The following is a 26067-nucleotide window of genomic DNA, read 5'->3' as shown; positions in this document are numbered from 1 at the left end:
CCGTATCTTTTTGGTGAGCTGAGCCGAACGAGCCGGCTCACTGAAAAGAGCCGGAATGCCCATCACTAATACTTACAAGCTAAACAGAAAGCTAGCTGTCATCTAAACTTGTAAAGATCTGTCTTGTAAATTGGCCGCTTGTTGTACATGGATGCTAGATAGCTACATAGATAAACATAATTTACTGGCAACCTCGATGTGGAAAATTAAACGTTAGTTGCATCATGTCGATTATTCTCAAAACGGCAGCGTTTTCTAGCTAAAAAGCGCCTCTTCATTCATTGTGATTGTGGTACCGGTGTACTCTAAATTCCGCCCATGATTCCTCCGTGTTCAGTCTGAAAAGACAGCGCCATTGACCAAACTCAATAAATGTTAATGTACTTGGTTCCGACAGTTACTTTTTAGTGTGTCCATTCTTTGGATTTACAGATCAGTCATTTGTGTAACAGATGGCGGAGGAGAGTGTTCTATTTCTGGCCAAGGTAGTCAAACGACGATAAAGATATATTACAATATTTGTTTTCTTTATGCTACAAAATATAATGAGAGCATTTGAAGATTCAGCTGTATGAAAATATAACAAGATGTTTAGATGTAGATCCATGAATTATTCGGCATAATTGCCGAGTGAACATGAATCTGGAATTCGGCTAAAATGTTGAATGATGCTGTACTTGACTACATTTCCTTATCAAGAATCCAGTTGCATCATGGGAAGGCGCGATGTTCAAATCCACTTCCTGACTTTGCTGGTGTTATATTTTTCAGTAATGGAGGAACGAAACAGGTACAAATATAGTCCACTTTCTTACCTATTATTAATTAATGTCGATAGACAGCTATGTTATCGAGGTTAGCATATACAAAGATTGTTAACTAAGCTGTTGGTCAGCGAGGAAAACGAGATCGTATCAAAACAAAGCTTGCCAGCTAGCGTCAGCAACCCCTTTTGACAGAGAACAAGGCCAGGGACACAAGCCCTGAGATGCCTAATTGCTATTATAAACTGGTTACCAGTGTAATTAGAGCAGTAAAAAAACACATGTTTTGTCATACCCGTGGTATACGGTCTGATAAACCACGGCTGTCAGTCAATCAGCATTCAGGGCTCGAACCACCCTGTTCATAAACGGGCTTAGAAGCTCTTATACGCTCAAATCCAAATGTTATTCGTCACATGCTTCACAAACAACAGGTGTAGAGACTGATGGCGAAATTGAGAAAATTATAGAAATGTGAAACATGTAATAATAACCGTAACAGAGTAATGATAACTTGGCTATATACATTGGGTACCGGGACTGTACTGTACATTGTTTTAACTGTCTTTATCACAGTTGCAGCCGACAGTATTTTTCAGTGACATGTTTTTTGGCAACCTTCTTCTATTACACACGGGTGTTCAGAACATGCACATGCTAGATGGCAAATTAACACAGGCGGTAAAATACCATGGAGATATGGCCGTGAGGGAACTGTAACACTATAAAACTGTATCAATTTAAGTTTTTGTATTTTTTATTATTTTTTATTATTTATCGCTGATATGAAAGACCATACCGCAAGCGATGCATGTTAATGTTCAGACCTGAGTAATGGGCTCTTAACAAAATTCCCTCATACGGAAGACACCTTTGTCCAATGACTCTTATGTGTAATTTTTATGGAACTTAAGTCATGATTAAGAGCTAAGGTACGAAGTAGATATGTACATATAACTTTACAGATAAACAGTAGCAGCAACGTATGTAATGAGTCGAAGTTAATGCAAAAAAGGTCCATGCACATAGTCCAGGTAGCTATTTGATAAACTATTTAGCAGTCTTATGGCTTGGGGGTAGAAGCTGTTCAAGGTCCTGTTGATTACAGACTTGATGCATTGGTGCCATGCAGGGTGCGGTTCCAGAAAGAACAGTCTATGATTTGGGTGGCTGGAGTTTTTGACAATTTAAAGTCTTCCTCTTACACTGCCTGGTATAGAGGTCCTGGGTGTCATAGAACTCGGCTCCAGTGATGTATTGGGCCGTACGCACTACACTGTAGCGCCTTGTGGTCAGATGCCAAGCAGTTGCCATACCAAGCGGTGATGCAGCCCATCAAGCCTCAAAGGTGCAGTGTTGAGTAACCGGGTGGTAGCTGGCTAGTGATGGCTATTTAACAGTCTGAACGCCTTGCGATAGCTGTTTTTCAGTCTCTCGGTCCCAGCTTTGATGCACCTGTACTGACCTCGCCTTCTGGATAGTAGCGGGGTGAACAGGCTGTGGCTCAGGTGGTTGATGATCTTTTTGGCCTTCCTGTGACATCGGGTGCTGTAAGTGTCTTGGAGGGCAGGCAGTGTGCCCCCGGTGATGCTTTGGGCAGACCGCAACACCCTCTGGAGAGCCCTGCTGTTGCGTGCTGTGCAGTTGCCGTACCAGGAGGTGATACTGCCCGATAAGATTCTCTCAATTGCAGATCTGTAAAAGTTTGTGAGGGACTTAGGGACAAAGCCAAATTTCTTCAGCCTCCTTCATCACACTGTCTGTGTGGTTGGACCATTTCAGATTGTCAGTGACGTGTATAGGGTTGCACAATTTGGGGAATATTCAGAGGTGGAAACTTTCCATGGGAATCAACGGTAATATTTTGGAATTAATGTATATATATGTAAGTTATAATTAATACTATTTAAATGTGTTTCTTTTTTATATTGGATATATTTATGTGAAGAAAAAGAGAAACATTTTACCTTGTCATAAGCAGACATAATTGCAAATCCTTCCAATAGAAAAAAACCCATTTAGGTACGAATGTAACTTTAGTTGAGTTGACTATTCACATGGGATGAATTTACTGAAAAACAAAAGAAAGGGAATATTGAATGATCCATCGCATCTCCCCAAAAAAAACATTTTCAACATACATCTGTAAAATGATAGTCTAGAAACAAAAGCATTGGTTGTCTTCCTGTCAGGCTTCCATGTCTTCTTCCTGGACCCCCTCAATGTCCACTTCTTGAACATCAGACTTTGAGGCCTCGTTTTCACTGTCACTTTACAATCTTGTTGAGGATGGCAAGTGGTCAGGCTCAAAAACCTCAAATTTGCCTGGATGGCCACCAATTTTTCAACCCTTGTATTGGTCAGCCTGTTGCGTGCTTTGGTGTGTGTGTTCCCAAACAAGGACCAGTTGCGCTCTGAGGCGGCTGATGTTGGTGGTATTTGGAGGATGATGGAGGCAACAGGGGAAAGAGCCTCAGATCCACAAAGTCCCTTTCACCATATCTAGTGGAAAGCCCTTGCTTGGAAGTGTACACCAGACTGCCAAGAACCTTGCCCTCATCCAGGCCATGGTGGTGAGACAAGGTAGTGATGACACCATAAGCCTTGTTGATCTCTGCATCAGACAGGGTGCTCTTGCCAGCATACTTGGGGTCAAACATGTACGCTGCGGCATGTATTGGCTTCAGGCAGAAGTCTTCATTCTTTTTGATGCATTTCAGAACTGCAGTTTCCTCTGCTTGGAGCAACAGTGAAGTTGGCAGGGCTGTACGGATTTCTTATCTTACATCTACAAGCAGAGTCTGAACATCAGACAGGATGGCTTTGTCTCCCACAATCCATGCAATGGCTACTGCTATAGGTTTCAGGAGTGTCAGGCTGCTTACCACTCACTCCAAAAATACATCATCCAGGAGGATGATCTTGATGGGGCTGTTCATATCGGCAGACTGTGATATGGCCTTTTCTTGGAGAGACTCCTTTCCCTCCAGGAGACTGTCAAACATGATGACAATCCTGGGCAGCTTCAATGTGGTGCTCTTATTCTTCTCACTTTGCTTGCCCACAAACATTCGACCACCCATCAGAGATGATTGCAATACAGTTTGCTTTCTCTATGATTTGCTTGACCTTCACTTGAACTCTATTGAACTCTGCATCCAGCAAATCAGTAGAGGGGTGTGTGCTGGGCAAAGAACATTTCAGAAATCTCTTCCAATACACATTGCATGTGAGCATCAGAGGTGAACCAGTTGCATACACAGCTCGAGGAAGACATTCATCAGCATGTTCCTCCATTGAGCCAAAAAAACTTCTGATTCCAGAAGGACCATGAGCTGTTGCTATCGATAAGGTGTCTGATTCATCATTTTCACCTCAAAATGGGACTTTTGTCAGAGTTTGCTTGTTGTGAGCGCTGAGGGAACTTTTTGCACTTGGCTCGTGTCACTGGGCAGCTCGTGGCTGGGTTTCTCTTTGTAATCCGTGATAGTTTGCAAACTCTGCCACATCTGACGAGAGTCAAAGCGGTGTAGTAGGATTTGCTCTTAGTCTTGCATTGATGCTTTGCCTTTCTGATGGTTTGTTGGAGGGCTTAACATTTTGTTCTATTTGTTCATCAGCTAACGTCACGCATTTTCTTCCCCCCATTGGAATGGAGGTAACCAGAGGTAACTCATTTGTTTTTTAGGACTACAATCTGGCGAGCTCTAATTTGATCCAATGAATGGTACCATCAAATTAATATAGTTACAATGTTTTATTTGAAAATGTTAATGTTTTATTTTTGGTGGCTTATATATTTTTCATTGACATTTCTAAACTGCCCATGAAGTTATCTCCTCTTAACCTTAACCTCATCGTACAGGTATTTTCAGCACAAATATTTGTATAAAACAACACCTAAGGGTAGAGTAGCCAAGAACATTTGGTTTTAGGGCCTTGAGTTTTTTTTTTGACGTACCTCGCCTGTGTGCCCGCTACATGGGTCCACTTACCCCTACACAGTGGAAACCTCTCCCACTGATATAGTGCCTACATTGGCTCAGCATGTGTCTGTCTAGTACTGTTTTGAACACACTGTGTAGTCACATTCCTCTAGTTTCAGAGAGTACTGATTGTCTCGCACGATGAAGGATGTTGGATTGCATAAGAAATAAATAAGATCCCGGCGCTGTGTCTATTTCGGCCAGTTCCGAGATAAAGAAAAACACCTAAACATCCAATGTAGCAATTGCCTGTTGCAATTGCAATTGTAAAAAAGCTAACGTTTAAGTTCCTTGCTCAGAACATGAGAACATATGAAAGTTGGCAAAACTTGAGCTGCTGGCAAAACGCACAAATGTGCTGTTTGAATTAATGCTTACGAACCTGCTGCTGCCTACCATCGCTCAGTCAGACTGAAATCATAGACTTAATTATAACATAATAACACACAGGAATACGAGCCTTTGGTCATTAATATGGTCGAATACGGAAACTATCATTTCGAAAACGAAACCTTTATTCTTTCAGTGAAATACGGAACCGTTCATTATTTTATGTAACGGGTGGCATCCCTAAGTCTAAATATTCTTGTTACATTGCACAACCTTCAATGTTATGTCATAATTACGTAAAATTCTGGCAAATTAGTTCGCAATGAGCCAGGCTGCCCAAACTGTTGCATATACCCTGACTCTGTGTGCAATGAACGCAAGAGAAATTACACAATTTCACCTGGTTAATATTGCCTGCTAACCTGGATTTCTTTTAGCTAAATATGAAGGTTTAAAAATATATACTTCTGTGTATTGATTTTAAGAAAGGCATTGGTGTTTATGGTTAGGTACAGTCGTCCAACGATTGTGCTTTTTTTGCAAATGCGCTTTTGTTATCATTCCCCAGCGTTGCATCGATTATATGCAACGCAGGACACGCTAGATAACCTAGTAATATCATCAACCATGTGTAGTTATAACTAGTGATTATGATTGATTGATTGTTTTTTATAAGATAAGTTTAATGCTAGCTAGCAACTTACCTTGGCTTCGACTGCATTCGCGTAACAGGCAGGCTCCTCGTGGAGTGCATTGAGAGGCAGGTGGTTAGAGCGTTGGCCTAGTTAACTGTAAGGTTGCAAGATTGAATCCCCCGAGCTGACAAGGTGAAAATCTGTCGTTCTGCCCCTGAACAAGGCAGTTAACCCACCGTTCCTAGGCCGTCATTAAAAATAAGAATGTGTTCTTAACTGACTTGCCTAGTTAAATAAAGTTATAAAAAAATATGTATATATAAAAAAAAGAAATCTGTAAAATCGGCGCCCAAAAATACTGATTTCCGATTGTTATGAAAACTTGATATCGGCCCCAATTAATCGGCCATTCCGATTAATCGGTCAACCTCTAATCTTGACGTTCCAGCACCTTCAGGTCCGCGGTCGTCTGATCCGGATGATTTTTCTTCTGCCGTGCTGTGTTTGCGCCTGGAGCTCTAATCCCTGTGATCTGTTGTGGCCGAGTTGGAAAAACCATTAATACAAATGGAGCTGTACAAAAGGCTTCGGAAGAAAATAATAATGGTAAACAGCTAGCTACCGTTTTAATCAGGAGCTCAGTGGTAAAGCAAGTGTCAATCCAAGATACACGCACACTTGGCTTTCCAGGTGCTAACGTCACTGATATAATAAGGAATTTTACCAGTAGTCAAGAAGCAGATTCCCGACCTGACAACAGTTGTGTTGCACGTTGGGCTAAGGCTAGAGAAACTTATTCTAGCTCTGACTGGCAGACTTCTAGGCAGCTGAGAAGCCTGTGCATCAGACTTGTTCGAAGAACAAAATTGGATTACTATGTGACTAGTTTAAATGACTGTTATGGGAATCCAGCCAAATTCTGGAAAGTAGTTAAAACATTAAAGAACAATATGCACTCCACACTCCCAAATCAGATAGGGTTGGATACTGGACTCATTACTGATAAGAATGCCATTGCTAATGCCTTCAACAATCACTTCATTGCAGCAGGCAATCTTTTTGAGAAAATGTCGACCACAAATGAAGGAAGAAAAGATGCATATGAAGGGATTATGCATGAAGTATGCTGATGGTCAGGGTTTCTCACTAAGCATCTTCACAGAGGAGAACGTTATTGATGCCTTGCTAGCCATAGACACTAAGAAAGCAACAGGGACTGACAAACTTGACCCAGGGTTGCTGGCTAGAGCTGCACCACTTATCTCTGGTGCTCTTCCTCATATTTGTATCCTCACGTTAACCTCTGGGGTCACAACTAAGATTGAAAACTGCCTATGTGCTGCCTCTGCACAAAGGTGGGGATACTGGTGACCTTGATAATTATCGACCAATCTCTAAGCTGTCTTGTCTTGTAAAAATGTTAGTCATTGGTAAATGTACAGCTGTGCTCTTTCTTGTCTGATAACTGCATACTGAACAAATTTCAGTCTGGTTTTAGACCGGGGCACAGTACTGTCACAGCCTCCACACTGGTTGTAAATTATATTGTAAGAGCGTTTGATAAGAAGTTGAACTGTTGCTTTGTTTGTTGATCTGTCGAAGGCGTTCGATACAGTTGATCATTCTCTTCTGCTGAAGAGACTGACCTCATTGGGGTTGGCCTCAGATATATTTGTGGTTTCAGAATGATCTCATTGATAGATCTCAGGCTATTATTGCAGATGGGGTAAAAATCTGATTTTGTCACTGTTCACAAAGGAGTCGCACAAGGTTTGATTTTAGGTCCTTTATTAATCACTATATACATAAATGATATCTGTAACTCAGTGAAAAAATGCAACTTTCATTTCTATGCTGATGACACAGTACTATATGCCACAGCCCATCACTCGCTCAAGCATTTACATTCCTGCTCCAGTTTGACTTTGAATTGCTTCAAGATGCACTTGTAGATCTTAGGCTGGTGCTTAATTCAAGTAAAACTAAGTATATGGTATTTTCACGATCCAAAAGTTTACAATTGGAAAATCTGAACCTTGCTACCCATGATGGCTTTCTTTTGGAACGTGTTCCCACCTGTAAATACCTTGGAATTTGGTTAATGATAATCTCTTTTAAAACTCACACACCCCTGTGGGTGACAGAGGGTCTGGTTATCTATTGCCAAGCGGATCGGATCCATTCGGATCCTCATAGAACAGTCATGACATTGTGAACAGGCACAACTCCGATGTTTTTTTTCTCAAAGTTGCCGGAATATCATGTCCTTCTCATCAGTACACTCGTAACAACCTAAGCATTACGAAACTTCTATCAAATAAGCCATACATTTTGTTGACCAAATTCAACACACATTGACTTGCTTGGTGAGTGTAAAAAATTAAAAACGCTTCCTGCTGAAGAAGATGGATTTTGGGCCCAGTTATCTATCTCACTTCACCTCTTCCTCTGTGCTGCCCAGCATTTTTATACATGACCCTAAGCATGATGGGACATTCACTGCTTAATTAACTCAGGAACCACACCTGTGGAAGCACCTGCTTTCAAATACACTTTATCCCTCATTTACTCAAGTGAATCCATTATTTTGGTTATCTGTATGTTTTATTTAGTTATTCTTACTACAGTGTTTCCCTCCACCTTTGAAAGGGACATATGTTAGATTTCACTAGAAGTTATATAGTCAGAATAAGAACCAGGTGCCTTTCTTTTCCTTTATCACCTAAAGCAGGGTTTCTCAAACTTGGTCCTGGGGCCCCCCTGGGTGCACGTTTTTGTTTTTTTCCCAAGCACTACACAGCTGATTCAAATAATTAAAGCTTGATGATGAATCGGCTGTGTAGTGCTAGGGCAAAAACCTAAACATGCACCCAGGGTGGTCCCCAAGTCCGTTTTGGAAACCCTGACCTAAACCTAAACAAGTTCATATCAAAACAATGAATGGCATTTACCCATGTAGGCCTAACGATTTCATAAGATGGAGATTTAACTTTGACTTTAACCATTGTGTTTTTTGTAACTCATATCGAAACGGCAGATCATCTTATTTGTGCCTGTCAACTTACTAAAACCTTTTGGGATGCATTTCGGTACTGGATCACATATAATGATCTATTCATACCCACCCTAACATTTAATAATATCTTTTTTTTATGGAGGACCGGAAAGCCGAATGTATGATCATATTTTTTTCCACTGCCCCGTTTGTCTTTTTAGCAGGCCAATCATGTTAAGCCTATTTTTGTTAGGATCTAGCCCGGTGTTAAGATGGGCCTACTATAGGGAAAAATGGGATTCTCCTTCCTACTCTCCGCTCGTTCATGCTGTAGCTTATTTTACATTCAGCAAGCGTACATCTCTCCTCATAGGCTATTAGTAGGCTAAAGAAAATAAGCCGAAATAAGTGTCCAACAAGCTTTTTTAGTCTGTCTTTTCATGGGACCCGACAAGATTTAAAAGGAATATTCGTGGCCGCGAAGAGGCCCGATGCGTAATTGCGCAACATAACAATGAAGACAGCAGGCTCGAGATGTAGCCTATAGCCAGTTAAACATATGCATATTAGCCCATCATTCATAAGCTCAATGTTAGGCTTAATACTGCAGTGAGTTTATCCAGTCAATATACACAGCGAAAGAAAAAGTTTAGCAGATAATGAAATCATATATAGGATCTATCTGATGTATGCCTGTGCGCTCCTAAGCTTCACTGAGTGTGCGCCCTAATAGACCCCGGGTACGCAGCAGTTAAATAAGATATCCTCATGGTCTGTTGAGTCTCGGTCTTCGGTGTGTATCAACGTATTCTGTGTTTATTTCGTTTATGCTTCACAATGCTAACCGGAATGTAGGTAGCAGCCATCTGGAAATGAGGTAATCGGCTCCGTCTTCCCTTATACATTTGTATGCCCAAATATGGTATTAAATCGCACCAATCAATAGGCAAGATACCCTGCTTTTGCAGATAGGAGTTACTTTCTCATACCAGACTGAATTGTTTTTTTTATTTTTTATCTAATAGGGTCCCCAATGGGACTTTACAATTAATAGGTTAAACAAGGTAAAGTTATATAAACAATTGTTGAAATTGGTTAAATCCAAATAAATCCTTGAGCTTTATAATAATCTCTGTAATTGGATTCCTAAATAGACCATCCTGTGTTTTTTATTATTTTATTTAAATATACATTTTCTCAGTCTGTTTATTGAAATAAATGTTTTTTTGAAAATGTTTGTCACAAACTACTACTTTTCATCATTTTGACCTATTCTTATTAACTTTGTATGCATGGTGTAAAATAATACAATGTTTCACTAACTATCCTAATGTGATAATTTGTTCTTTACAGCACTGAGGAGACCCCACGCAACAATGCCTTGGCACAACGAAGGAGCAAGAGTTACAGGCAATCAATGCGAAGCTGTGTTGAAGCAACTCATCTGGCATACACATCAGGCCTTCTGACAGCTCTAAGAATACCGAGAAGTAGAAAGGCTCCAAAGTCATGTGATATCACAGTAAGTAGCTAAGGCCAATCAATATGGTTGTATTCACAATTCTTCTCATACATCATTGTTGACGAGTCAACTAATCTGTATGCTTGATTTGTAGCCCTGCTTGACATATTCAAGCAGGGCTTCAAGAAGGGCTACATCATTTGAGTGTATAATATTTGGATCTATCTGATGTATGTCTCTTTGCTGTCTAGAAACAGGTTGACCCAGACCAAGTAGCACTTCTGGTGAAGAAGGAATGGCAGCTGTCGTATGTCACACCTTTGTACCAGTTCAGACACACTCAGTTGAAATCCTACTCAAAGCAACTATCAGCTTTCATGGTATCAGAGAAGCAACAGGGCCTGGCGATTGAAGTTGGTCAGGAGTTGGGCTTCAAGGTAAATTTTTCTGTGGTCCTTGGGTTGGCAGAGACTGATAAAGATGCTGAGACAGTTTTCATACAGGTAAGGGTTTTTCCTCAAAATGTAGTTTGGAGTTCATACTTTATTCTTCTGTGGAATCCCTTGACTGTGGTGTTTATTTCCATCTGTTCTCATCACAGATTCTCTCCAAACAAGTGTTTTCTGCAAAAGATGATGCTCCGAAGGTTGTGTGGAGTGGCTGGCTGACCTGCGTAAACGGTGACTTGGATTATCTCCGATCACTACCCCTGGAATTTGTCAGTTTGCCTTTGTTCTGCACCAGAGGACCAGAATCGCTCACAGTGTTGGTCAAATCCTGGTTTGAAAATATATTTGACTGTTGCTTTGGCCCTCTTGATATCAACTCTACCAACCTCCAGTGGCTCGCATCCCTATGGACTGGGTGCCACCCCACCATCAACATCCAGTACCTGAAACTGGTCTGGACTCTCCCAACACTACCCCCTATGGACGTTACGTACACCGTCCACCCACAAGATGCCTGGGAGCTTTGGGACAGCATGCGGCAGGTTGACACGACAGAGGACAGCATCAGCATTGATGAGGTCACCGGGTTCATCAAAGGGCTGCAGTCACACTTCTTCAGGCACTTCAGGATAGACTTGTCTGCTGGGTCACTGATGCAGATCTCCACGGCTTTGGGTTCTTCTCACCATAGTGGAAAAATCAAGGTGAATATGCACATATATGGAAAGGCCAACATATCTACAGTGCCTTGCGAAAGTATTCGCCCCCCTTGAACTTTGCGACCTTTTGCCACATTTCAGGCTTCAAACATAAAGATATAAAACTGTATTTTTTTTGTGAAGAATCAACAACAAGTGGGACACAATCATGAAGTGGAACGAAATTTATTGGATATTTCAAACTTTTTGAACAAATCAAAAACTGAAAAGTTGGGCGTGCAAAATTATTCAGCCCCCTTAAGTGAATACTTTGTAGCGCCACCTTTTGCTGCGATTACAGCTGTAAGTCGCTTGGGGTATGTCTCTATCAGTTTTGCACATCGAGAGACTGACATTTTTTCCCATTCCTCCTTGCAAAACAGCTCAGTGAGGTTGGATGGAGAGCATTTGTGAACAGCAGTTTTCAGTTCTTTCCACAGATTCTCGATTGGATTCAGGTCTGGACTTTGACTTGGCCATTCTAACACCTGGATATGTTTATTTTTGAACCATTCCATTGTAGATTTTGCTTTATGTTTTGGATCATTGTCTTGTTGGAAGACAAATCTCCGTCCCAGTCTCAGGTATTTTGCAGACTCAGGTTTTCTTCCAGAATGGTCCTGTATTTGGCTCCATCCATCTTCCCTGTCCCTGCTGAAGAAAAGCAGGCCCAAACCATGATGCTGCCGCCACTATGTTTGACAGTGGGGATGGTGTTTTCAGGGTGATGAGCTGTGTTGCTTTTACGCCAAATATAACGTTTTGCATTGTTGCCAAAAAGTTCAATTTTGGTTTCATCTGACCAGAGCACCTTCTTCCACATGTTTGGTGTGTCTCCCAGGTGGCTTGTGGCAAACTTTAAACGACACTTTTTATGGATATCTTTAAGAAATGGCTTTCTTCTTGCCACTCTTCCATAAAGGCCAGATTTGTGCAATATACGACTGATTGTTGTCCTATGGACAGAGTCTCCCACCTCAGCTGTAGATCTCTGCAGTTCATCCAGAGTGATCGTGGGCCTCTTGGCTGCATCTCTGATCAGTCTTCTCCTTGTATGAGCTGAAAGTTTAGAGGGACGGCCAGGTCTTGGTAGATTTGCAGTGGTCTGAAACTCCTTCCATTTCAATATTATCGCTTGCACAGTGCTCCTTGGGATTTTTAAAGCTTGGGAAATCTTTAAACTTCTTCACAACAGTATCTCGGACCTGCCTGGTGTGTTCCTTGTTCTTCATGATGCTCTCTGCGCTTTTAACGGACCTCTGAGACTATCACAGTGCAGGTGCATTTATACGGAGACTTGATTACACACAGGTGGATTGTATTTATCATCATTAGTCATTTAGGTCAACATTGGATCATTCAGAGATCCTCACTGAACGTCTGGAGAGAGTTTGCTGCACTGAAAGTAAAGGGGCTGAATAATTTTGCACGCCCAATTTTTCAGTTTTTGATTTGTTCAAAAAGTTTGAAATATCCAATAAATGTCGTTCCACTTCATGATTGTGTCCCACTTGTTGTTGATTCTTCACAAAAAAATACAGTTTTATATCTTTATGTTTGAAGCCTGAAATGTGGCAAAAGGTCAAGGGGGCCCAATACTTTCGCAAGGCACTGTATACATCTAGTCTAAACACAAGTGACTGGCTATTTGTAACATGTAACTTGCATTTCAAATGGGCTCAGCCACACACTTAAAAATGTGAACAATTTAATAGTATGTAATTAATACAGTATGTTTTTAACTTGTGGTATCCGTTATCTAACTATTCATTTTCCATCACAGATTGCAAGCCCTAATTACATCCCCACCATCCTGCAACTGCTGACAGAATGTGCTCTTCTGAAGATGCCAATCTAAGCAGACTGTCTTTGACATCACAAATCAATGTTTGTTTGTGTTTTGTAAAATACCTGTATACCCACAAAATTACTGTCCATATGAAATTAAACCATTTAACTTTTTTTTTTAAATATTCATGTATTGTATGAAAAGGCAAATGCAAACATTTCAAAATAGCTACGCTTTTGCTGATTGTGTACCTTGCCATTGTTCTGTGGTTTCAGTCACTCTAGATATTATTCACTACAAGCGCAATAGTGTAGAAGTAAATGTGTTACAGCTTAAACTTGCAAATGTTGGTTTTTGTCAGTTTGGGGTGATAGTTGATTAATCAGGTTTGATACATGGTAAACCGTCAAGTAACTTGGGCAGTTCTGAAGATATCATTGTTATACAGTCCAGATACAGTAAATCTGTAAGAGCCTGGTGATTTCCTAAATAGTAGAGTAGTAACAACCAAAAAGAATAGTACCTGTAAATACATTTCCATTTTCAAAAACAATTGTTTGATGAGCTTAAAGTTTGAAATAAAGTGTTTTTATTAACAGCATGGGGTATTTTGTCAGTACAGACAATTCCACGTCATCTAACAGGGGAGAAATAAAGCACCCGTACATTTGCCCTCAACGGTTCCATACTGTGAAAGGCTGCGTTTACAACGGCAGACCAATTCTGATATTTTTTTTCCAGTTTTGGTATTTTTACCAATCAGAGCTTTTCACAGTTGACTTGATTGGTTAATAGACCAATTTGTGGAAAACAAATTGCCTGCCTGTGTAGGTGCAGCCACTGGTTAGCTCTTAAACATATCTGATGTGATTGGTCAAAAGACCAATTAGTAGAAGAAAAAAATCAGAATTGGGCTCTGTGAACACAGCCAAAGGGATACATTAATTTTCAAAATATTTGGTCAGTCTAATAATTACTTGCATAATCTGACACATTTAGGTGATAACATATCTACAGGAGTTGAGTTTGCATGATTGTAAAATGCATGATTGTATATTTTGCTCAATAGCAGTAACATGAGATTCATCAGGGTTTACCTTTTTTTTTTTATGTCTAAGCATATTACTCAATGTCCATCTGTTTTCCATGGTCACCAATGAAGGGGTGCATAATACATCAACCAGTTCATTATTCCTTACTGTGTGTTAGATGAACCGCAATGCAACTAATTCCTCAATATTTTTTTATAGATTAAAGTACAAGACTGTCTCATGTCTCATAAGGTTAAAAAAAGTATATCCATTGTCAGCCTTAAATGGGCAACAATCTTGTATGAAACAGTTGTAATATTGTGTAAGTGCCACCGTACCAACAATTGACCCCAGTTGTGAACGTAGAACTCCAGGTTATGCTCAGTGTGTCAAACTAATAAAAACCGCAACAACAAAAAATTATCACAGTGCATTTAATTTATAGATTTAAACAACTGCCTAACAAGTTCATCCACTTTTCACAACGAGGATCAAGGGAAGCAGTGAGACCACATCCTGCACCTTCAGTTCTCTTTGAAGATTCTTCTTCATGCCCCATTTAATATTTCAAAGGAAACTAATCGTTGGTATAGTATAACCGGTACCACAGCAAAAATCTGAACTGTATCTTAAAGTGCGGCTGCAGTATTCATTTCAGTAACCGAAAAAGAGGAAATTAAGGGTTTTCCCCCCATGATGTCAAACAATAGTTCATGTGATTGATCTATTCAGAGTTAGTTCCTCTTGGCCTTGGCCAGTCAAGTCATAATACAGGAAGTACAGAAGAGAGATGAACCGTAGGCTCCAAGATCAGACTTGACACAGGAACAGTAAAGCTTGTAGTCACAAGACATTTCCTTGGCTTGCCAATAACATGGCTGTGTTACAGTTAATATAGACTTTGTTCCTTGCATGATAAACAATGTTTCTTTCGGAGGCACATGCGACGGTGAGGCCTTTGACCTGGAGGTGCTACCATATGTGTGATTCACAGTGAGTCATTTTGATAACACCAACCCCTCCTCCAAGTCGCCTATAGTTCATTCCACCATAGAGCCTGGAGGAAGAGAAGGAAATTAATATCTTCACGTTCAACACAAGCCCTCTAGGGATAATATGTCTCAAGTAACCTGTTGCATGCGGTTACCTACCTCCATGTGTTAGCGTCAGGATCATAGACCTCTATTGTTTTGAGATACGTTGTCCCGTCAAAGCCACCCACAGCCATTAACTGGCCATTTACCACTGCTAGTCCAACCTGCAAGACAAACAATGCTCCAATCATCAACAGGTGTAAAGCAACAGATTTTTTCTCTAGCTAGTTAAACCCAACTTTGACTAAATTACCTGATTTGATTGAAAAGTCCAACACTTTGCCTCTTTATCCTAAAATAAAGCACCCAAACCAAACAGAAATCAATGTGAAAGATCCAGACTGACCCCACTACGTCTTGAAGTCATGGCTACAACAGCTGACCACTGGTTGGTCCTGGGGTTGTAGCGCTCAGCACTGCTCAGCTCGGTGGTGTCGTCCCGGCCTCCTACGGAGTAGATCATGTCCTGGTACACTGCACAGCCCAGGTGTTTTCTCCTGGTGCCCATGGGAGAGACGGTGTGCCAGCGGTTCTCCTGGGGGTTGTACCTTTCTACTGTGGTAAGATTAGAGCAGAGGCAGAGCAGACATGGAGTAAGAAAGGGGGTTAGAGCAGGGTCATATTCATTAGTGTACACTATAAAGCGTAGCAAGTTAACAAGTGTTTCTTGGACAAGTTCAGATAGTCTCCCTGTTTCAGTCCATTTTCATCCATTTGGTGCCTAATGAATACAACCCAGATCTCTAGGGAACTATAGGGACATTATGTGATTCTAGGATCTCTTGTTAGGATCTCTGAAGCTTCTACAGTGGATTATCTGTATAAATAGTGTACACCCTGTTAATGACGTGCTGACTAATGAAAGATATTGCACTGTTTTCTAAGTGCTTCATCTGTACCTGTATTGAGAGGGGACGTGCCATCTGAACCTCCCACTGCATAGAGGAAGCCCCCCAGTACAGCCACGGCTACACCCAGGCGCCTGGTGCTCATCGAGGCCACGCGCGTCCATTTGTTCTCCTTGGGGTCATATCTGTAACAGATCATGCAGTCACATTACTCAGTGGAGTCAGCTTTCTGTGATATTTCAGGAGGCATGTTAATGGTTTGTTATATTACTTAGTATTGCAAGATGAATTGTCTTTGCCTCAGCATGATAGAAAACAGTGTGATTTGTAGAAGACAAATACAGCAAATTAAACCGTGAATATGTATTGTAAGTGTGACCTTTCAACAATGTTGAGGCAGGATACTCCATCTTGGCCCCCTACTGCATACAGATACCCTCCCAGGACAGCCACACCCACACTGGTCCTGCATGTGCTTGTGGGAGCTACATCACTACTCCACTGATTTGTCTTGGGGTCATACCTGTAGTGGAGAGTGAGTTCAGTACAGTACACTAATATAAGGAAGTTCAACAATGGAAGGAAGACCAGCCTTTTGATTAGATCTAGGGTGTGTCCCAATATTCCCTATATAGTGCACTACTTTGACCAGAGCCCTGTGGAACCTGGTCATATGTAGTGCCATTTGGGACAAGGCCCTATAAAGAAACATTAACGAGGTGGTGACTCAGTGGACATCGTTTTCAAAACGGGGAAGGAAACGCTAACCTCTCCACACTGTTGAGATATGAGGACCCGTCATGGCCGCCAACAGCATAGAGAAGATCGTCAAGGACGCTGACACCCACTCCACAGCGCCTCTTACTCATGGAAGCCACCATGCGCCACTCATTGGTCTGTGGGTCGTATCGTTCGACACTGGAGATGGCATCCCCACTGCACCACCCGCCAACTGAGAATATGAAGGAAAAAAACTAAAAAACTTTGTCTCTTCTAACCCTACCCTTTAGAATATTCAATGGCAACATGTTGGGAAAAGTACACAACTGTCATTTTGAAATACCTTTGAAAGCAGAAGTGATCAGACATGGGTACTAAGAGAATGCAGCGAGGTTCAAGAGTTAAGATACTAACCTGCAAACAGCACTTCTCCACACCGGATGGGCTTCCGAGGGCGTGTTCTTGGCCCTTGCATTAGAGGGCGCTCTTGGGGCAAGAGCAGGTAATTCTTTGCCTCATCAACCAGGTCTCTGCACTCCTCATCACTTTTGATGAGAGGGTCTGATCCTACCGTTCCCACCAGGAATTTTGGGCTCAGAAGGGGAAGACGAACATGCTGGAGGACCTATAACCAGAAAACATATCCTAACTCAATGACTTACCAAGTGGAATAAGTTAGACAAACACTTTTGATTTTAAACAGACAGTCCTTATTTCTTTTGTGAATCAAAACTACAGGTATATATCAAGTTTAATGCAACACCACATACAATTATTTATTTATATAGCAGGTATTATCACCTGCGGCAGCTGTGGCCGGCGCTCCTGAATGCTGTACTTGACCCAGGCCATGACTGCGTTGAAAACCTGCTCCTCACTTCGCACATTCAGTTCGTCACTGGAGATTATATCTATCAGCTGGTTGGCTGGAAGCAGCATGAACTCCTCACTCTCCATCACCTGAGGGCAAAGCAAGCAAAATGACCTCAGTCACTCATCAGGTGGAACCTGTTCAATGTCCACAAAACGACAGGGGCTGTGCTCAAAAGAATGATGCATGGTAAGGCAGTCAAGTTAAACCGGCAGCAACATCTAATTCCCAAATTCTGAAAGTTCCGTGGCAGTTATTTCCTGAGGATACAACTAACGTTGGGGTTTAACCTAATGGAAATTCTAAAACTGTATGTAAAGAAAACAAAAGACAATGTAGAAAAGGTATTAACTTTATTGCTGGGATTCACATTTAAGGCTGTGGGGCAAAAATTACTCAATGACACCTCTCTCTGGAGTTCACTAACTGGTAACCAGTGTGGATTTTCAAATGACTAGCTAGACCAAGTAACCAAAAAATGTCTCTGATAAGCAGAGAGCTAAGATGAGCAACATCATTTTTTCTAAATGACAAAGAAACACTTCAGAGAGTGAGTGCACAGAGATGCACATGTATGCAAGATAGAGACCTTACCTCTTGAAAGTTGTGCTGTGTAAACTTGTCAGCTATCCGCAGCAGCTCGCGGCAAGAGTGGGTGTCAGCAAAGGCACGGATACCCAGGCAATTTGAGGGGTCCAACTGGCGCTTGAGGAACTCGCAGCAAGCCTCCTGAATCTCGGCCAGCTGTAACAGACAAGCGGCAGGCAGCAATGTCTGCACATTGCCTTCCTCAACGGTAACCTGCGAAGTGTAGGCAAAGTCAATGAGCAGCTCCATGGCCCGCTCATCAATGTCCCGGATCACAACCTCTGTCTGACGGCTCTCGGCCAGCTCGCCTGTGAACATGGCCCTGAAGTAAGGGCTGCAGGCCGAAAGGATCACTCTGTGGGCATAGATCTTTTTGGCGCCGACCACCAACACGACATCACACAGTTCTCTGTGCTTGCGTAGCAGATTGATGACCTCTAATGTCTGGCGAGGGTGCTTGTCAGACACATAGGGCATGCGTGCCGGCTGGGGCACACCCTCTGGGAGCTTGTTGGGATCACCCAGTGTGCAGCGTGCGGTGATGTCCATTCCTGTGTTGTCTGGGCGTGCGCTGGTACCCCTGCAGAACAGACACAAAAGGCCAGACAGAATAGGGATAAACATCCACAATTCACACTAACATTGATTTATCACAAAAAACAGCCACCACAAAAATCCAATCAAAGTTAATAATTGGTAATATCAACATTGGTATTGGTGGGAGCCAGTATCAAAGTTGATGTAATAATTCCTTAAGCTAAAAAGACATCAGCTATGTCTGTCTGAACTACGGAAAGTTGAGGTCTATATGTGAAAGAACCAAGTACCAAAATAGACATCTCCTTTCAACTAGGCTATGACTTACTGGTGGTCTAGGGTGCAATCCAATGTCTTTTCAGCTAGCAATCCAAGGTCTCTTCAGCTGGCCCTAGCCCTCAAGATCTCTTCGCTGGCCATGGCAGAACACTGGCATTCCTGTCTTGCAGGAAATCAGTCATACTGCTCGTTCTGTGCGTGGCGGTATTGTCATGCTGGAGGGTCATGTCAGGAAAACCTGCAGGAAGGATACCACATGAGGGAGGAGGATGTCTTCCCTGTAATGCACAGTGTTGAGATTGCCTGCAATGACAACAAGCTCAGTCCGATGATGCTGTGACACCGCCCCAGACCATGATGAGCCCTCCATCTCCAAATCGATCCTGCTCCAGAGTACAGCCTCAGTGTAACGCTCATTCCTTCGATGACAAACGCAAATCCGACCATCACCCCTGGTGAGACAAAACTGTGACTTGTCAGTGAAGAGCACTTCTTGCCAGTCCTGCCTGGTCCAGTGACGGTGGGTTTGTGTCCATAGGCGACATTGTTGCCGGTGATGTCTGGTGAGGAACTGACCTACAACAGGCCTACAAGCCCTCAGTCTAGCCTCTCAGCCTATTGTGGACAGTCTGAGCACTGATGGAGGGATTGTGCATTCCTGGCGTAACTCGGGCAGTTGTTGTTGCCATCCTGTACCTGTCCCACAGGTGTGATGTTCGGATGTACCGATCCTGTGCAGGTGTTGTTACACGTGGTCTGCGAGGACGATCCGCCGTCCTGTCTCTATGTAGCGCTGTCTTAGGCGTCTCACAGTTACGGAAAATGTATTGCCCTGGCCACATCCGCAGTCCTCATGCCTCCTTGCAGCATGCCTAAGGCACGTTCACGCAGATGAGCAGGGACCCTGGGCATCTTTCTTTTGGTGTTTTTCAGAGTCAATAGAAAGGCCTCTTTAGTGTCCTAAGCTTTCATAACTGTGACCTTAATTGCCTACTGAATGTAAGCTGTTAGTGTCTTAACGACCGTTCCACAGTGAACAAGCATGGGAAACAGTGTTTAAACCCTTTACAATGAAGATTTGAAAGACAGGGTCCTGAAAAAGGGACGTTTATTTTTTTACTGAGTTTTGTAGAATCATTCTGAACTCAACACCCCTTAAATTTCGATCATATTACATTACAACACATTTATACATGTTGATTTGACGATTTCCAACAAATCTAGCCTATATAAAAAATGAACTACTCTCAAATTTCTGTCACTTGCAATGAAGTATGATGATCTAAACAAGGACACAATTGTCATTGGATGTCAAATGACAATTATTTCTTTGACAGATAAAATAATTTTTATGGGGTTATATCCTTCCTGTTTGGCCCTGTCCGGGGGTGTCCTCGGATGAGGCCACAGTGTCTCCTGACCCCTCCTGTCTCAGCCTCCAGTATTTATGCTGCAGTAGTTTGTGTGTCGGGGGGCTGGGGTCAGTTTGTTATATCTGGAGTACTTCTCCTGTCCTATTCGGTGTCCTGTGTGAATCTAAGTGTGCGTTCTCTAATTCTCTCCTTCTCTCTTTCTTTCTCTCTCTCGGAGGACCTGAGCCCTAGGACCATGCCCCAGGACTACCTGACATGATGACTCCTTGCTGTCCCCAGTCCACCTTGCCATGCTGCTGTTCCAGTTTCAACTGACCTGAGCCCTAGGACCATGCCCCAGGACTACCTGACATGATGACTCCTTGCTGTCCCCAGTCCACCTGGCCATGCTGCTGCTCCAGTTTCAACTTCCACCTGACTGTGCTGCTGCTCCAGTTTCAACTGTTCTGCCTTATCATTATTCGACCATGCTGGTCATTTATTTATTTGAACATCTTGGCCATGTTCTGTTATAATCTCCACCCGGCACAGCCAGAAGAGGACTGGCCACCCCACATAGCCTGGTTCCTCTCTAGGTTTCTTCCTAGGTATTGGCCTTTCTAGGGAGTTTTTCCTAGCCACCGTGCTTCTACACCTGCATTGCTTGCTGTTTGGGGTTTTAGGCTGGGTTTCTGTACAGCACTTTGAGATATCAGCTGATGTACGAAGGGCTATATAAATAAATATGATTTGATTTATTTAAATTGTAAAAAAATCAAGCCACACAACAAAAAACATCTGGAGCTCATCACATACCTGCGCATTGGCTTTCCATCCATGCACAGAAAACAAATTTTGGTCCCACAACTTTTTGCCAACCTTTGTGAATAGAAAAACAAGGGAAGGATAAGTTACAATTCATTGATAGGGAGGGATGCTAGCCTGCACAAGTCACTACCACTGCAACACACATAAAAATGGCTTGGTCCAGGACTCCTGGCAGATAGACAACCAGCTAGCAGGCTGATACTGTACTACCACTAGTTAATGTTGATGTAGCCAGCAGATTCAACCAGCTTGCTTACAGCTGCACTAGGGTCAGACAGCCTTCATGTTTAGATTAAGATACTGCAGAGCTGTCTCCAGTATTTATGCTGCAATAGTTTGTGTTGGGGGACTAGGGTCAGTCTGTTATATCTGGAGTATTTCTCCTGTCTTATCCGGTGTCCTGTGTGAATTTAAGTATGCTTTCTCTATTTCGGGAAGACCTGAGCCCTAGGACCATGCCTCAGGACTACCTGGCCTGATGACTCCTTGCTGTCCACGTGGCCGTGCTGCTGCTCCAGTTTCTACTGTTCTGCCTGCAGCTATGGAACCCTGACCTGTTCACCGGGCGTGCTACCTTGTCCCAGACCTGCTGTTTTCAACTCTCTAGAGACAGCAGGAGTGGTAGAGATACTCTGAATAGCCAACTGACATTTACTCCTGAGGTGCTGTCCTGTTGCAGCCTCTACAACCACTGTAATTATTATTATTTGACCCTGCTGGTCATCTATGAACATTTGAACATCTTGGCCATGTTCTGTTATAATCTCCACCCGGCAGAGCCAAAAGAGGATTGACCAACCCTCACAGCCTGTTTCCTCTCTAGGTTTATTCCTAGGTTCTGGCCTTTCAAGTGAGTTTTTCCCAGCCACTGTGCTTCTACACCTGCATTGCTTGCTGGTTGGGGTTTTAGGCTGGGTTTCTGTACAGAACTTTGTGACATCAGCTGATCTAAGAAGGGCTTTATAAATAAATTTGATTGATATAACTCGGAAAACCTACCTCAATTGAGGGATGAGAAATGCATTGTACTCCAAATTGTCAACTGTTACATAGAGAATACTGAACAACTGCAAAAAAACTAGCAGTAGTGCAATCTTCTCGGTGTAACAGTTGGGATAATGGGACAATTCGGAGTACAATTTTTATTTATTTTATTTTACCTTTATTTAACCAGGTAGGCTAGTTGAGAACAAGTTCTCATTTGCAACTGCGACCTGGCCAAGATAAAGCATAGCAGTGTGAGCAGACAACAAAGAGTTACACATGGAGTAAACAATTAACAAGTCAATAACACAGTAGAAACCAAAGGGGGAGTCTATATACAATGTGTGCAAAAGGCATGAGGAGGTAGGCAAATAATTACAATTTTGCAGATTAACACTGGAGTGATGAATGATCAGATGGTCATGTACAGGTAGAGATATTGGTGTGCAAAAGAGCAGAAAAGTAAATAAATAAAAACAGTATGGGGATGAGGTAGGTGAAAAAGGGTGGGCTATTTACCAATAGACTATGTACAGCTGCAGCGATCAGTTAGCTGCTCAGATAGCTGATGTTTGAAGTTGGTGAGGGAGATAAAAGTCTCCAATTTCAGCGATTTTTGCAATTCGTTCCAGTCACAGGCAGCAGAGTACTGGAACGAAAGGCGGCCAAATGAGGTGTTGGCTTTAGGGATGAAAGGACCAAGCCAATGCATTTCTCATCCCTCGATTTACGTTTTCTGAACCATATCTTGCGCTGGCTCTGCTGTGTCTTAATCTACACATGAAGGCTATCCAACCCTAGTGCAGCTGTAGGCAAGCGGGTCAGATCTGCTGGCTACTTTTGATGCAGATGAGATTGAACTCTATCTAGCTAACTAAACAAGCTAGACAAAACCTCAAACTAAGCTAGGAAATGACGGACACTTACTAGCTAGCTAATTCATATATTTATTTAGCAGTCTGCAATCCATTTTAAAGACTAGTAAAAAGATAACATCAGCTATAGAGATAGTGCCTTCAAAAATACGCCATTACTAACTCCGCTATGGTTCGTTGGACAAAGCCTATGGTGAAATTGCGTTTTTGTAGGGTTTTTGGATAAACGCCGAAAACAAGGTCTGTGGTAAATGCAGGCTTAGGAGGATCTTGTACGTTTTGTTCGATGAGATTATCATCATCAGCTAACGTCACTTTTTAATGAATTCTTAAGCATTTATGTAATAAAAAAAAAACACATAAAAACACGCTGAAAATAAGGTATATTCTTTCCCCATAGGGATGGCTGAACGAACCAAAGGTAAATAATGTCGGGGTTTTAGTACAACAAACTGTCTAAGTTAAAATCAAAGATTTTATAACTAAACCAAGAGACCAAAGCTTGTCGTGTCCAATGGGAACAAGCAAGGTGGTGGGCAGAGCCAAGCAAGGTGGTGGGCAGAGCCAAGCAAGGTGGTGGGCAGAGCCAAGCAAGGTGGTGGGCAGAGCCAAGCAAAGGGGTGGGAAGAGCAAAACAAGGAGGTGGGCAGAGCCAAGCAAAGGGGTGGGCAGAGCCAAGCAAAGAGATTCAGATTCTAGTTTTGGGAACAAACGGTATTGAGATCAAATGTTTAATTGATGAGACGTCCATCTCATTCTATCTTCTCTCACTGCCATGTTTGGTAAAGAGTAGAAACGACAACCAGATGCTTGACATTTAAACATCCAGTGAAATTTCTGTGTCTATATCATAGCGTATTTAACATTTAGCAAGATAGCTGGCTTGCCAACTTGGAAATATTCTAACGTTAGTTAGCCTTTTCCTGATCGCTAAGTTAGCTAGCTAACCACAAATATTTTCGAGAGAGAAATGCTATTGTTACTGGATCAAGAACATAGGTCTAAAACCACTACTTACCTTATACTTACATTCGAACGTCTAGCAAAGTGTCAGCCAATATTTGAAATACTTTGCATGATCACAAGCTACGCTTTTGACATTCCATAATATTCCAATCAACAGGAAATGTGCACTGGAGAGCAAGGTCCCCCTCAGAACGATTATAGGCTAGGGTTCCGATGTGCGCACTGCACAATAATGGATACATGTTTGTGGGAATCTTCTTTACCGCAAACGCACTGTTTTAGCATATACACTTTCCACATCATTGAAAATACAAAAAAAAGGTTTTTAGCGATTTATGTTAGCAGTAAATTAGAACAAACAGTTACCATTGTATCCATGGAAACAATAAATATAATGTATCCATAGACGTCGAAGGAGTACAAAAACATTTGGAAAATGTATATTTCTGGCAATTAAGAGGCACAAGAGGATTTGTTTTGGGAAAAGGATGAGATGGGTAGAAATGCACTTTTCACTACATGTACAGTTGAAGTCGGAAGTTACATACATACACTTAGGTTGGAGTCATTAAAACTTGTTTTTTAACGACTCCACAAATGTATTGTTAACAAACTATAGTTTTGGGAAGTCGGTTAGGACATCTACTTTGTGCATGATACAAGTCATTTTTCCAACAATTGTTTACAGACACATTATTTAATTTATAATCCACTGTATAACAATTCCAGTGGGTCAGTCGTTAACATACACTAAATTGACTGCCTTTAAACAGCTTGGAAATTTTCTGAAAATTATGTCATGGCTTTAGAAGCTTCTGAAAGGCTAATTGACATCATTTGAGTCAATTGAAGGTGTACCTGTGGATGTATTTCAAGGCCTACCTTCAAACTCAGTGCCAAACTCAGTGCCTCTTTGCTTGACATCATCGGAAAATCAAAATAAATCAGACAAGACCTCAGAAAAAAGTTGTTGACCTCCACAAGTCTGGTTCATTTATTGGGCGCAATTTCCAGACGCCTGAAGGTACCATGTTCATCTGTATAAACAATAGTACCCAAGTATAAACACCATGAGACCACGAGGCTGTCAAATTGCTCAGGAAGGAGACGCATTGTGTCAAGGATCTTGTGAAGATGCTGGAGGAAACAGGTACAAAAGTATCTATATCCACAGTAAAACAAGTCCTATGTCTACATAACCTGAAATGCTACTCAGCAAGGAAAAAGCCAGACTACGGTTTGCAACTGTCCTCTGGTCTGATGAAACAAAAATAGAACTGTTTGGCCATAATGACCATCGCTATGTTTGGAGGAAAAAGGGGGATGCTTGCAAGCCGAAGAACACCATCCCAACCATGAATCACGGGGGTGGCAGCATCATGTTGTAGGGGTCCTTTGCTGCAGGAGGGACTGATGCACTTCACAAAATGATGGCTACATGAGAAGGAAGAATATGTGTATATATTGAAGATACATCTCAAGACATCAGTCAGGAAGTTAAAGCTTGGTTACAAATGGGTCTTCCAAGTGGACAATGACCCCAAGCATACTTCCAAATTTGTGGAATCACAAAGCCCTGACCTCAATCCCATAGAAAATTTGTGGGCAGAACTGAAAAAGTGTGTGCGATCAAGGAGGCCTACAAACCTGACTGTTGCACCAGCTCTGTCAGGAGGAATGGGCCAAAATTCACACAACTTATTGTGGGAAGCTTGTGGAAGGCTACCCGCAAGGTTTGACTCAAGTTAAACCATTTAAAGGCAATGCTACCAAATACTAATTGAGTGTATGTAAACTTCTGACACCCTGGGAATGTGTTATGTGTTATCTGTTATGTCAATAAGTCATTCTCTCTACTATTATTCTGACGTTTCACATTCTTAAAATAAAGTGGTGATCCTAACTGACCTAAGACAGGGAATTTTCACTAGGATTAAATGTCATTGTGAAAAACTGAGTTTAAACGTATTTGGCTAAGGTGTATGT

General features: G+C 42.0%; 2 protein-coding genes across 10 annotated transcripts; one reads left to right on the top strand and one right to left on the bottom strand.

Annotated features, from left to right (window-relative positions):
- Window positions 1-696: 696 nt before the first annotated feature.
- On the top strand, window positions 697-14562 carry LOC109874647 (centromere protein L). Of its 2 annotated transcripts, none has more exons than XM_020466646.2 (5): window positions 697-790; window positions 10064-10232; window positions 10424-10675; window positions 10774-11325; window positions 13103-14562. In XM_020466646.2, exons 1-5 carry the CDS (start codon window positions 714-716, stop codon window positions 13175-13177), a joined length of 1125 nt encoding a protein of 374 aa, XP_020322235.2. In that variant the 5' UTR covers window positions 697-713; the 3' UTR covers window positions 13178-14562. The 2 variants fall into 2 exon arrangements, with proteins under 2 accessions (XP_020322235.2, XP_031666130.1); XM_031810270.1 differs by lacking the exon at window positions 697-790 and adding an exon at window positions 7496-9587.
- On the bottom strand, window positions 13675-24262 carry LOC109874645 (kelch-like protein 20). Of its 8 annotated transcripts, none has more exons than XM_031810267.1 (12): window positions 24145-24257; window positions 21245-21307; window positions 19126-19314; window positions 18267-18840; window positions 17603-17761; window positions 17216-17426; window positions 16850-17033; window positions 16461-16604; window positions 16133-16266; window positions 15580-15788; window positions 15291-15397; window positions 13681-15196 (listed from the first exon to the last, which is right to left on the bottom strand). In XM_031810267.1, the coding sequence occupies exons 4-12, from the start codon at window positions 18807-18809 to the stop codon at window positions 15112-15114; spliced, it is 1776 nt and encodes a 591-aa protein (XP_031666127.1). In that variant the 5' UTR covers window positions 18810-18840; window positions 19126-19314; window positions 21245-21307; window positions 24145-24257; the 3' UTR covers window positions 13681-15111. The 8 variants fall into 8 exon arrangements, with proteins under 8 accessions (XP_020322229.2, XP_031666127.1, XP_031666129.1 ...); XM_031810269.1 differs by having other exon boundaries at window positions 24134-24255; XM_020466640.2 differs by lacking the exon at window positions 19126-19314 and having other exon boundaries at window positions 13675-15196; window positions 24134-24262.
- Window positions 24263-26067: the final 1805 nt, after the last annotated feature.

Source organism: Oncorhynchus kisutch, linkage group LG30 (genome assembly GCF_002021735.2).
Source record: "Oncorhynchus kisutch isolate 150728-3 linkage group LG30, Okis_V2, whole genome shotgun sequence".
NCBI classification, from domain to species: Eukaryota; Metazoa; Chordata; class Actinopteri; order Salmoniformes; family Salmonidae; genus Oncorhynchus; species Oncorhynchus kisutch.
This window is presented reverse-complemented; position numbering and strand designations above follow the sequence as displayed.